Raw genomic sequence first — 13,750 nt, forward strand, 5'->3', positions numbered from 1 at the left:
TATTAAGAGAAAGCAAACTGGGCTGGATGGAGGTTGTCTAATGTTTAGGACTTTGTTTTGTCTTTGGATTCTGTATGGCACTGGATTAGGATAGGATTAAAGAAAGATTGTGTCTTTGCTCAATAAAAACATGTGTGAAGTGCCTACAATTTTTCCCTGACCATAGCCCAGTCCTGTGAGTGCCAGAACCCAACCATAAAAAACAAAGAATCACAAAACTGTATGTTGAATTTCAAGATTGAATATTTTTAAAATGTGATGTTGTAGAGATATGTTAAAATATGTTGCCGGTAGACATTTAATTGATATGTTATATATTAACATAATTGTGACTTGACATGTACATTAATTATGAACATATGGTCATTATCATGTTAATAAAAAACGTAATTGGGTTGCAATAAAATTTCCCTAAAAAACACATTTGATTTGAGTTGTATAGAAATGTAATTTTTAGAAGATAATGTAGTGCTGAGCCTGGTTCTGCTGGAAGTTTCTACTTTTAAAAGTGTTTTTTTCCCTCTCAGCTATAACCTTATGCTGCTCAAGGGGGACATGTTAGATTTTCTAAGGTCCTTATTAACCTTACTATGTAAAGTGCCTTGAGATTATTTGTTTCCATGTTCTCAGGTGGAAAAAAAAATTACTTAGATGTCACAGTTGTTGATGAATGAATGATGGCAAATGATGGCAAAACCTCAAACTGGGTTTATTGACTTTGTACATCTCATCAAAGTCCTGGAAATGGAAATATGTATCATTGCGAAGACCAGATATCTGGTCGTTGTCTTCATCATAAGCCTAAATGATCAAATGTTAAATGTCAAAGTTTTCTACATGACATACACCACGAAGGACTGCCAAAGCAGGAGGACATTTTCTTCCACAGCAGTAAAATATACAATATATATATTAGAAATATCAACCTTTAGTACAAAGCCATGTTACTAACACAGCACAGCTCACTGCTGTTCATCCTACTTAAACTCAGAATGTGATTGTTATGATGTTTATAACCTGCACCACTATTTGTTAGCATTAGAGTTTTTGCATCTTTTCACAATAGAAACAGCTCCTGCGTCACACAGTAAATAATACATTAACCAATCAAGCCGCCTCAAGTCTGCTATAGCTGTTTATTAAAAGTGAACTGAGTGAATAAGGGAGTGATTTGTTTGACTAAAAATGTTTATACTTTGTTAATGCACAGCAATATGTCTAATGTACTAATGTACATAGTAGTAGTAATGTACAAGTTTAATGTGTGTACAAATAAAAGCCATCCAAACAGACAAACTTTATGTTTTACCGATTGCACAAATGGTACAAATCTCTTAAGAGCGCTCTAATTAACTTTAGAGAGTCCTATAGAAGGCATAAATAAGGGCTTCATGGTAAAAATGTCCGCCACCCTGCTGCTCTTGATGAACTCTTTTTGCCAAATGCTTGACACTGCTTGCGTAAGTAGGGTTCTTTTAAAAAAATGACTCTATTTGCATGACAAAAGCAGATGGTTTCAGGGTGCTAAGGAGGGAGTGGTCTGAAAGGAAGCAAGAGACAGAGTGGGACTCTTGGGACACACTGGGACCATTGCTCTCTCTCAGTCAGGAGACCAGAAAATAGCTGGATATGCTGTACTTTTTGTTTGAAGTATTAGATGAGGGTTTGATTGTTTCACATATGTCTAATTTGTACCCATTTTTTACAAAGAGAATTCCTGCTGCTTTTGAGGAAAATGTGAATTCTGTTTCTTTTAAGAGAAGGACATCTGGATGCAGTGGAAATATTATTTTCTAAGTAAGCTGAGAGTTTTTTTTTCAACTGGAGACTACGTTGGCTTAGAGATGACTGGAGTCCCTAATACTGCACTGATACTCTTTTCATTTCTGGTAATAACCTTTTCATTTTGCACTAAACAATATAACGGTAGCCATACAAACATTTTGTCTGTTTTATTTTATATTATAAAATACAATTTATCCTGAGATTCCATAACACTGATGACTTTATTCTCAAAATGTATATATTGTCCAAATGATAAACTCTAACTTTGGGATACGGGTTAGACAGTGAATTTGACTTTCTCTCCTGTATAGGTGGTATGTGAGAGTGAGCCAACACATGGCAACACTGGCCCAGAGAAAGTGGGGGATTCACATGGTGAGACACACAAGTCACCTTTTAGTGCCTGGCAGTTTCATGGTACTGGCCTGTCTTGGCCATTCACTCACTTTTGGACATCAAAAATCATTACCCATGTATTTGATAGATGCTTTACTGTTTATGGTGTCTGGCTTTTGTTGTGATTGCTTTCAGTGTCTGACAATCCAGGACAATCCAGGCTTATCCATCTGACATCTCACTTGGCCTTCCAGTTGATCAATGACTCACTGGCATATTCCAGAGCTCAAAGCTTCTGCAGAAGCCAGTTCAGCTCCCTCGCTAGCCTAGACCAGTCAGAGGACCAAGAAGGGGTCTTGGAGCTACTTCAGCATAATGGAATTCACTCACCTATCTGGGTCAGGGACCTCAGCAAAGCAGCTTCCACGTCTGTTGCCCTCGCCAAGCAGTGTGAGTGAAATCAGTGGACCTAATAAAGAAATTTAAGAAATGTACTGCAAAAATTAAACATACAGGTTAATCACTGACTTGATCCTTTGATCTTATCTAGATGTACAGGTCCCAGCTCTAAACTTCCCAAAAGAATCCCGTGAAGGTTTTGCTCGTGTCAACATGTCCTTCCCTGACCTGTCATCAGTCAGTGTGTGTGTTCGCGTTCAATGGGACCCAGAGTGGAATGAAGTATCCACCATCTTTTCCTACGCCTCACCTGTCTTTACTAATGAATTTCAGCTGCGGGGTCAAGTGGACATGCAGGGTCGCATCATCCTAGCGCTGATCATCCAAGGGAAGCATCTACCGTACAAGGCGTCCTTTTCCAATGATGGGGCATGGCATCACATCTGTGTCACGTGGGACCGCAGTAGTGGCCAATGGGCTATCTATGTGGATGGGGACAGGAAGGACATGGGCTCAGGCACAGACACTTCCAAGGATATCCATGGAGATGGGATACTCATTCTAGGTCAGGACCAAGACTCTTTTGGAGGGAATTTTACAGAGCCTTTTTTTGGGAATATCACAGACCTAAATGTTTGGAATATGTCTCTGGAAACAACACATGTCAGTGCCCTCAATGCTTGTTCACCCATCACCCAGGAGGCATTTTTCAGTTGGAACCTAGACCACCTTAGCAGCCACCTAGTGGTCAAAGAGGTGCAGGCCCTTCTGTTTTGCCCAGGTAAGATCACTCATCTCTATTTGTCCCATTTTAAGAGCTACACAGCATTTTAAATAGTTATTTTGCAAAAGGCTTCAACACATGCATCTGCAGTAAAAAAAATTTGTCTTTCTGAGCTTGATTGTTGAGGAGTTAGGCCCACAATAGACGTGAATCTCTCTCATCCTCAGCTGGGAGAGAAGCCTACTGTAAGCGAGACAGAATGTCTGTGAAAAAATGCAGCTCTTGTCATTTGTTTCACCACAGCAGGAGCGATGGAGATGTATAGCAATATAATGCAACCTTAAAAAAAAGTTGGATCACGCTCCACATTTTCTGCAACACAACATGACGTCATGCAGAAAGGCATTGGCCAAACATATAGAGGTGTTTATTTCTGATGGGTCACTTTATGATGATATGATGTTGTATTTGTGCAGTTTACTCTCATCATGTCCAAATATAAAACAGTGGCTGACAGGATAATATTGCATGGAGTTGCATAAATCTGCCCGCAAGGATTTAAAACCTATGTGCTGTATTTTGGTGTCTAGGCCTAGTATGCGTAAGGATTTTGAATTGCTTTTTAAATACAAATCATATGTCCAAGTGGATTTCCTGGATTTTATTTCATTAACAGGGATATGGCCCCATACACCCATGTGTTGTTTTAATGCAAGGGTCTGTGTTAGAACATAGTCTCTCTGAACCATGGATGTATTTAGGAGAATTCGAAGATGGTGCTAAGTCACTTGAATGGAAATTGTTTGCTTGAGCTAAAAACATTTCCTAACTTTTAGTTTTCCTTTTGTCTGTTCTTTGCTTCTATATATATATATATATATATATATATATAAATGTCTCACAAATGTATATATATATATATATATATATATATATATATATATATATATATATATATATATATATATATATATATATATATATATATATATATATATATATATATATATATATATATATATATATATATATATATATACATTTGTGAGACATTTCAGCAGCAGTCCTAAAAAATGTACAGTTGTTCTTTTAAGGTGAGCAATATTTACATTCAATAAGGATTATTTGTGTATGTTCAACAAATTCCAGTACCAGTAGGGCTGCAAATACTTTGTTGGTAAAATTATTCTCTGTATTGCTTTGTTTTATCTCTCATAAGTGTTGCCAACACATTGAGGAGTCTACCACTAGGTGGTTAAAGATGTATATGTAGTTAGGGATGGTAGAGGGGTCTGTCTTTGGTGGATACGTACAGCTTGTGCAGCAGGAGAAAATGGAAAAGACAGAGAGATCTATAATATAATTAATATAAAATATTAAAAAAAACTGGGGAGTCAATCAATGTATGCCATTAGTTAATGGAAATTGAAAAATAGTTTGGCGACTTTCTTAGTCGTAATTCTGCTCCATCTTTTGGTGCACTGTAATTAGTACTGTAAAAATGAATAAAACATAAACTGCAACAACTGCAAAGGATGTTGGAATGAAGGTCATGAAGCACAGGATTAATGAGCCCAAGTAATTTGACTTCTCCTATAAAAACATGACATATATGTATAACATAAGTATTAATGGAGGTAGTTATGGTCCATGTCTAGTGACATTTATATCTTATATGATTTAATAAAAGTTAAAATGGTGGATATTTGTTTCTAATGTCATTAGTTGGTTGATGAATGTTTGTTTAAAATAGTATTTACATTTTAAGGATCAATCTGTTATTTCTGTGCAGCTGCTGCTAGATTTTAATTGACTCTATGATATATAATGAAGACACACACAAAATACACATTATGTGTATTATATACAGTACATAAAAATGTGGAAATGGGACAGGTTGGAGTGCTGCTCGTCATGGTTGTTATAACCAGCAGTCTAATTGAAGCTGCAGGTTTACTGCAAATTTATTTACTCCAGCCTTGAATGATGTTCATGCTGCGTATGTGCATCAAGGCAAATGTGAAATATGAAGACATTTCTTTTAACTTCACCAGAATGTGAAGCTTGAATAAGTCTAGGTTTATCCAAACCTATACCAAACTAGTTCTGAGTTTATGTTAGTTGTCCATTGCTGGATAGACAGTGAAATAATACTTCCCCATACATCAGCCTTTCACCTTACATACAAAATTTTTGCATAAGGCATCATTTTGACCTTGACTATAAAGTTTACATGTTAATATTGCAAGGAGTGTATTCTGTGCTTGCTTTCTTAGTATATTAGTTTATTATTGTTGCTGTACGTACCCATAATTTAGCATTGATTTTCATATATAATGTCTTCTGTGGGGCTGCCTTACATCCTAATGTCTGATGCTAGATCAGCCAGAGCACCATTACTCATTCACATTTCTGTATGTTGCCTGTGTCCTGGTGTTATAGTGATTCAGAATTAATTCCCCCTTAAAGATAGAGTTGCACCTAGACAGTATGAACAGTATGAGATAAACATGTGTAGGAACAGATTAGGATGACTGGCCGGACAGGAAGAAGGGGGGTTAAAAGAAAATGAGGCAACAAAGCAGGGATGGATAGTGGGGATTCCCAAAGCTCCAGCAGTGTGGGGGCAGTTTGGTGAAGAGAAGAGCTGCATGTTATAATGAACAGCAACCTCAATAAATAGGTTTAACTTCCTCCATTGTCTGTTTTTTTGAGAAGAATACAGTTTTAGTATTTGCTTGTTTTCTTTATTACAGTTACTTTAATCAATTATTATTAATTATCATCAATTTAACCATCAATAAACCCTTGATGTTCCTAATTGATGCTGTTCTTTTGAATCAAATCTCATCTTTACCATGTTCACGTCTAGCTTTTTTACAAGTGAAGACATTTATATAGTGCTCGAGCTGACTTGTGTCCTGTTGTGCGTTTCTTTCTGTCTGGCTGTGTGATCGTATTAATGTGTGAGCAGCAGGTCACCAGTGGATGGAGCTGCAGGGCTGCAGAACACTGCGGGGCTGGTCAGATCAGCTCCCACTGTTCAGCTTTACAGACTGCTCTGATCTGCTGCCGTTCATCTGCAGCAGCAGGAGAGGTGAGACTCCAACACTGATTACTGACATTTTTTAGATTTCTTGGCTGTACTGGATATATTGACTAAGAAAACACCTTATCATTTAGTGATAAGTAGGGGAGGGGAGTGAGACATATCAGACAGAAATGACAGAAACATCTCTCTGTATAATGCATGATGACAACGATCAAATAATCATCTTTGAACACTGCTCTTTCATAAAGAAACTCAATAATTTGAGATTTGTAATAAAAAAATCATTTTAATCACTTTTCCTATACTGCTATAATTTAGAACTTACATCAGTGTTTACCCCACATTTCAGGACCCTGGAAGTAATGTTATGTAAATGTTTATTATTATACTTTGTACATGATGTAAATGGTAAATGGACTGCACTTGGTACTCAAAGAACTTTTACTGGCCATGTTAAGGGATTTAATTAAACAAAAGCTGGAAAAAGAACTAAAAGGTCTCCAACAGAAATTCCAAAGGAGGGAAAACTACATGAAGATAACTTACACACAAACACACACACTGGAAACTGAACTTAATACCTGACAGGCAAAAAAGCATGAACACAAAACACAAAGTGTGTGTGTCAGGAAAGCTGAGCAGCAGGTATATCAGGGCTGCAGAGGTGTATGAACAGGAGCATAGAAAGGAAAGAGCAGGTTGGTATGAGCAGAGAGGGCAAAACACGAGAAAACTGAGAAACAAGAAAATGAAAAACGGTCAAACAAAGACATAGATCATGACAAATTTAACTAAAGCGCAAATCTAACAGTAGAATGCAGAATAAATGGATTCATGGGTCTTTGCCCCCAGACTTTATGGAGGACATGAACCCCTAACCCTGGCAAGAAGCATCTACCGTAGTAGCTTTGTCATTTTATTTTGGAAGTAGACTGTTGACATGGCTGTTAGAGCTAATCATAAGATTAGGAGTATAAATGTACAATATATTTTGCCATACATCATCCACTCTGGTGTCCTGTTTTGGCACAGATCGCTACCTGAAGATGAAGCTGATGAGTGAATCTCAGAGCTCTCAGCCTTCTGCTTTCATGAATCATCTGATGAAGCTTTCCAACAAAACCCAGGTTGCCATGCAAGACTCTCCTCTTTGTTTCTCGCTTCTTTCTCTGTGTTAAACTCTCTATTTCCTGAGTCTTTACTGTCTTAAAAACTTAAAGAATCTCTTACTATCCTGTAAAACACTTTAAAAGAGATTTAGCAGTAGTCTAGTCATTTCCAGTTCTGCTAAAAATGTTTCATGGTGTGTTCATGGTGTCAGATTCCATTTTCTTCATTTTGATCACATTTAATTGACAAATTATATAAAAAATTGATTAATGAGATTTATCACACAAAATTTTGTCTGCCAAACTATATACAACATGGAGCATTCTCATTGGCTGACCATGGATCCCCATGAAATATTTACATAGTGTAGTCCTACTGTTCACAATAAAAATAAACAAATCAACAATAACAGGTTTTGACTGGACAGCCAGTGCTGGGCCAGCAACTATCAGGGGTGAGCAGCTTGGCCGAGGTGTCCACCCTGCTGGACGTCTCTGTCCAGGCCTTAGAGGACACCCAGCAGGAGGGACTGCAGCCAGTAGACATGGTGTCCCTCATCCAGTTGCTTTCTCTGGCTGCTGACGTCCCTGCACAGCCCCTCTCTGATGCCACCAACCACAGCCATGACAACATTCAGGAGCTAAGCCAGGACTTCATTAGAGTGGCCGACAGCATCATCAGTGAGGACAACGCCCTCAAGTGGCAGGAAATCAAAGAGGTAGCATATTCTGTGTACTCGGCCCTCTTTCATTTTTCTTAGCCAGGCTACAAGTATTGGCTGTTTAGTTAGAAGATATACCTATGGTATCTACATGAGCAAATCCTTTAGGTCACTACTCAAGGACACTCAGTCAGTCTGTTGAGCCTTGGCATAATCATTGCATTAAAGAACTTTCTAGGTCAGATTTAGTTTAAAGATGACCTTTTAAAAACACAAATGCAAAGTATATGAAACATTTGAAACTCTTGTAGGTATTATAAGCTATCATGGCAAACCTGAAGTAACACTGACATATCCAGATATTATTTAATCAAAAAACTATTGGAGGGCCAAACAACAACAGTAAACACTGAGGACTCAGGGGCTTTTAAGCTCCTGCTCTTTTGCTAAATTAAAATTAGATAGATAGACAGATAGACAGATACACAGATAGACAGACAGATAGATAGATAGATAGATAGATAGATAGATAGATAGATAGATAGATAGATAGATAGATAGATAGATAGATAGATAGATAGATAGATAGATAGATAGATAGATAGATAACATATGCTATTTCAAATGTTATGCACTAGAGGGCAGCATACATCAGTACACTGCTGGAGGAGCTGGTTGTTGCCATTAGAATGATGAAATTACCAGGAATTAAACAGAACCGAAATAAGGAAGGCTGCGTCCGTCTCAAGACGATGAAGATATTGCTCAATCATCCAATCACCAATTTTCACCTTCTTTCTTTACAACAACATGATTCCCACAGGAACCCATGTTCTAGTGTTCTTTTCAGATTCTATTACCAAGTTCTAATCTTTGTTTGTTTGTTTTGTCACGTCTGTCTCTGCACTATTGATGTGTGTGGAGTGTATAGATCTGTATAGAGATTGCCTTACGAGTGTTGTGTTTCTCTTAGCACTCCAACCAACCCCTACCCCCCAGGCCTCTCAGCACTCCAAGGCCAGGCTCAATGAATGAGCAGCATTCTGAAATACTGTGGCTGTACTCAAACCCAAACCTCCATCACTCTGCCCCCAGTTCTGTCTCCAAGGCTCAGCTCTTAGATGGGCATATTGAAATCTGATTGAGGGGTTTCAAATCAGACAATGACTAAATCCACAATTGTACCATGCATCATAAGCCTATCTGTTGAACTCAATGTACCCTCTTCAGCCTAACATACATACATAGATGCAGGCAAACAGTTAACAACACTGAAGACTGGTCTTTTGAAATTGACCTCTTTAGCTTTAGGTAACTGTACTGCACAGGGGCAAGCGTGTTGTTACTGATTAGTGTTCCGTGTGTTTTAGGTGGTGAACGGCCCCATGGATGTAGTCAAGAATATTGACCGCATGGTGACGAGCCTAAGCCCTCACTTGATGGCTGAGACAGACTGCCTGATCATTCATAGCCCCAATATTAGTAAGTCTCTTTCTCTCTCTCTCTCTCTCTCTCACACACACACGCATTGAAAATTATTTAGTGATGTATTGTTAATACACTTGTTTGTCCTCTCACTTGTAAGATGAGGGGATTAATATCGGTTGTCTCCAAGTTTCAAAGGTCCTGAAATATATATTTGGTAATTATGATGGATAATTTCATTATAATTTCATTTGATAAAAGAAGCACCTCTTCCTCACAGCACCTCTGCTTTGAACACAGCTTGATTGGACGTTGGCTCAACATAATTTTAGTCGAGGTTTGCTTTCTTTTGTGCTGTGCACTTGAGATTGTAGGCACCATGGTCTGAGCTGCGTCATACAACCTCCCTAAAGGTTTAACTGGCTTCTCTAACAGAACTAAATATATTTAACAATACCAAGCCTTCTTACCTTTTTAACAGCATCTTATGCCTATGTTTGATCATCTTGCATGTCACCAACTTCTAGCCGCCAGACCAAATCTGCAGTTGTCTTAACTGTCTAATTTAGCAGAATGCAAAATCTCTCAACATAGATAAAGTAGTCTACATGTCACAAATGTCATTAAGAAGACACTTATTAAGACACAGAGGCCTGATCTACAAACAGTGTTAATTCAATTTAGTTCAATGCAAAGTTAAGACCTTACACAATAATATAGAAAACACAAACGCATTTTAACAGAAGAAACCAGTTGGGGTGAGTGGAGACTCTTGAGAAGACTTCTACGTGAGAACACAGACAGAAAATGAGAGCAACAGGAAGCAGATATTGAAACTGCAGTTGTCTTGCAATACACAGGACCTGTACCACAAACCTCCACCCCACCATGCATAGTCTGTCCTAAAAAAGGACACACTACGCAATGCAGAGGAATGGAGGGAGAGAGAAGTTACAAGAGGGGCTGACAGCTTGGATGTGTTTGAGACAGAAACAGTATAATCCACTGTTTTACTGAGATACACCAAGTAAAAAAAAAACATACATTTCTGTCGACAGAAATGTATGTCATGGACTAAACTGCACAGAATCAGATTGATAAACTGGTTCAAACTGGAACCAAACCACTAGTCAAGGATTGGTAACAATGTGCAACTAAGACACAATGTGAAGGTTAAGACATGTAAATGAGTATAGGAATGTAGGAACCCAAATCCTGCAATAAACCGTATGCTTCTGTGGCTCCCAATGCTAACATTTAGTTTTTGTCACCTCTACATTTGTTGTCCATCGTCAGTGTTGGGGTTGATGGTGGTATGTTTTACATAGCATAGCACATGTACAACCTCAGTGTTTTCCTTATGTTTTCTTTTTCACAGCTCTATACAGGGTTTTAGCAAGAAAAATATCGAGTACATTCCTGAGCTAAAATAAAGTACTGACTTTTTACAATCGAGGAGAAATATGCAGAAGTTGCCATGGTAACTCTGTTCCAGCTCAGGTTAATCAATCAATCAAACAATTACGGTTGTAGTGTGTTTATTAAAACATCTGGAGAATAGCACAAAAAAGAAGGCAAACAGAGAGTATTGTATTGGAAAGCAAGAAAACAAACGTGACACAAATATCAAATCATATCCCATCAAAAAGATATAGAAAATATATACAGTTTAAATCTATCTGTAATCTTAATGATACAACTTAATTGTCTTAAGATGTATTTTATTTATGCACCTGTGAATCAGCTTTTTGTTGTTCTCTTTAAAGAACTGGAGGTGCAGCAGCAGAGTCTGCAGAAAATATCCACAGCACCAAGCTTCTGTGGGCCTGAGACAGAGAAAAACACCAATCTCGACTGTATTTCAGTGCCACAACAGAAGATACAGGATCTCCATACCAACGGTAGTGAATGTCGCAAAAACCAATCATGCTCCTCCACTTGCACTTATAACAGAGAAGTGTTTTTTTACCTTGCAAGTCTTGCAAAGTGGACAATGCACTAATGTCAAACTTGAAAATGCATCATGCATTTACCCACTTACAGTGCCAAGGACTTGCAGTGAAGTGCAAATGGAGGCACATTGTTGGGTTTTTATCCTGAACAATACATGATCCCAGCTACATTTCCCTGTAGCATTGTTTTATTCGGCAACCTGGTGCAAGCTGAAGGAGGTTTCATCTCTGCTGTTGTGTTGAATGCACAGGCTTCCAGAAGGTCACCCTGGTCAACACGTGGTACGGCTCGCTGCGACCTCTTTTCAATCCTGAGGAGAATATCACCATGGTTCCTACAGTCACTGACGGCAGTCAGAGGTAACATAGAAGTGGGAACAGGACGCTTTTTGATTTCTTTTCATGTGGCAGTATGGCATGTTTTTTCTATAGTGGATATTATGGAACAGTAAGCAAACAACTTGAGAGCTCTTGAAAAGCTGTTGAAAAAATTATATTTTCATGTTTTGTGTTTATAATACTTATGCTAAATATTAATTATGCCTATACAATTCTACCCCAACATTTTGTGATTTTGTTGTCTACATTACGGATTAATGAGAGTTTGACAGTCATCACTGGAAAAGCATGTATGACAAAATAAGGTAGAAGTATTTTTACTTATAGAACTTGTTGTCTAGCTTTTTCTAGCTAAAGGGGCGGTGGAGTAACACTGATGAAACAAAACACAGACAATAGGGAAATGTCCAGTTAATAAAGCACTATTAAAGTACATTGATTGTCCGTTGTTGAGTCAGTGATTCGTTAATTTACTTATAATTTCAATGTTTGTTTTCTACCTTGTTACTTGCTTCTTGTCTACACTGTTCCAGTGTGTAAACGTACACTGTTACAACAACAACATTAAAACTGCCAAGTGGTTTTATTGTTGTGGCTGATTGGTGTATGTACTGTACATTATCAGGTATTTGGGCACTGTCCTGGGCTCCTCTGTCATATCCACCACCGTGCTGGTAGATGACCAGCCAATTAGCATGGCAGTTCGCTTCCAGCTCCAGCACAGAGTTCAGGTTAGTAAACTCTCTCAACCTGTGAAATCCTGCATCTCTTTATTACATTAGATGTGTTTATTATATATTCTGTATTTCCAACAGAATCCCACTGGGACTGTGTACAGCCCAGTGTGCGCCTTCTGGGATTTTGATCTCACGTAAGTCCTGATAAGCATTCTGAAAAAGCGTGGACAATTCAGAGGTCTCAGATTCCTCTGTATTACCATGGTTATCTTACCTGTTTCATCTAAAAAATGTGATACATGCTACAAAACTTTTCGATAGGAAAATGTTTTCATTCTTGGCATTCCCTTGTGTATGTAGATCTGTAAGTATTTGCTGTTTGTGTCTAACTAGTCCAGAGGCTGGTGGGTGGTGGAATACCAAAGGCTGTGAGGTAGTGTCCAAACAATATGGATACACTGTATGCTACTGCAACCACACCACCAATTTTGCATTGCTGCTGCAGGTCTATGAAGTGCAGGTAACATTCTTGTCTCCAGTTTGCAATGTGGATTCTGTGTAGGCTCTCTCTACGATACATGCTGCTATTTACAGCTCACACTCTGTGCATGTGTGTGTCTCTGTCAGAGGAGCCCAGAGAACGAAAAAGCTCTGCAGGTGCTGACGTTCATTGGCTGTGGAGTGTCTCTGTGTGGCCTCCTCTTCACCTTCATCCTCTTCATTGCTGTGGGGTGAGTCACAAAAGTCACAGAGTGCACTCTGTAAAGCACCAAGGGTGAAAAGCATTTCATAAACTCTGCCACATTCACATCAATAAATTCAGTGAAAAAAAATGAAATTGTGCTCTGAAGATATGTGAACAGCACCACAGAGAATTATTTTTGAAAAATCCTCAGAACTACTGGGACTTCGTCACTCACATATTTTCTCACATATTTCTCTGCATGCAATGATGTGTGTGTGTGTGTGTGTGTGTGTGTGTGTGTGTGTGTGTGTGTGTATATGTTTGTAGTGTACCTAAATCAGACCGTACCACCGTCCATAAGAACCTGATTGTTGCTTTGGGTATTGCTGAGCTGTTGTTGATGTGCAGTGACTGGGCATCAGCCAATGAGGTGAGACTCCACATTTGTAGATTTGAGCAAAAGTGTGCTGGGTAGAGTATTCTCAAAATAATTACCTTAAAGATTCTTTCTAAATTCTTGTAAAATACGTAAAGGATACAGAGACCAGGATATACTATAATTAAATTACCATGGTTAGGTTAAGGCAGAATTGGAGAATTACTAC

General features: G+C 38.4%; 1 protein-coding gene across 1 annotated transcript in view; it reads left to right on the top strand.

The window, feature by feature from the left end:
* The first annotated feature begins 1,844 nt into the window (after positions 1-1,844).
* The window catches only part of adgrd2 (adhesion G protein-coupled receptor D2), a 30,114-nt gene continuing 18,208 nt past the window's right edge, over positions 1,845-13,750 (top strand). The window contains exons 1-15 of the mRNA XM_026343825.1: positions 1,845-1,889; positions 2,097-2,160; positions 2,332-2,571; positions 2,672-3,301; positions 6,219-6,341; positions 7,329-7,423; positions 7,834-8,124; positions 9,438-9,549; positions 11,259-11,393; positions 11,696-11,804; positions 12,409-12,514; positions 12,599-12,654; positions 12,854-12,980; positions 13,088-13,191; positions 13,473-13,575. Coding sequence (XP_026199610.1) covers positions 1,845-1,889; positions 2,097-2,160; positions 2,332-2,571; positions 2,672-3,301; positions 6,219-6,341; positions 7,329-7,423; positions 7,834-8,124; positions 9,438-9,549; positions 11,259-11,393; positions 11,696-11,804; positions 12,409-12,514; positions 12,599-12,654; positions 12,854-12,980; positions 13,088-13,191; positions 13,473-13,575 — 2,340 coding nt within the window. The remainder of the gene's footprint in view (positions 1,890-2,096; positions 2,161-2,331; positions 2,572-2,671; positions 3,302-6,218; positions 6,342-7,328; positions 7,424-7,833; positions 8,125-9,437; positions 9,550-11,258; positions 11,394-11,695; positions 11,805-12,408; positions 12,515-12,598; positions 12,655-12,853; positions 12,981-13,087; positions 13,192-13,472; positions 13,576-13,750) is intronic.

The sequence above is a fragment of the Anabas testudineus genome, chromosome 9 (genome assembly GCF_900324465.2).
Source record: "Anabas testudineus chromosome 9, fAnaTes1.2, whole genome shotgun sequence".
Taxonomy (NCBI): domain Eukaryota; kingdom Metazoa; phylum Chordata; class Actinopteri; order Anabantiformes; family Anabantidae; genus Anabas; species Anabas testudineus.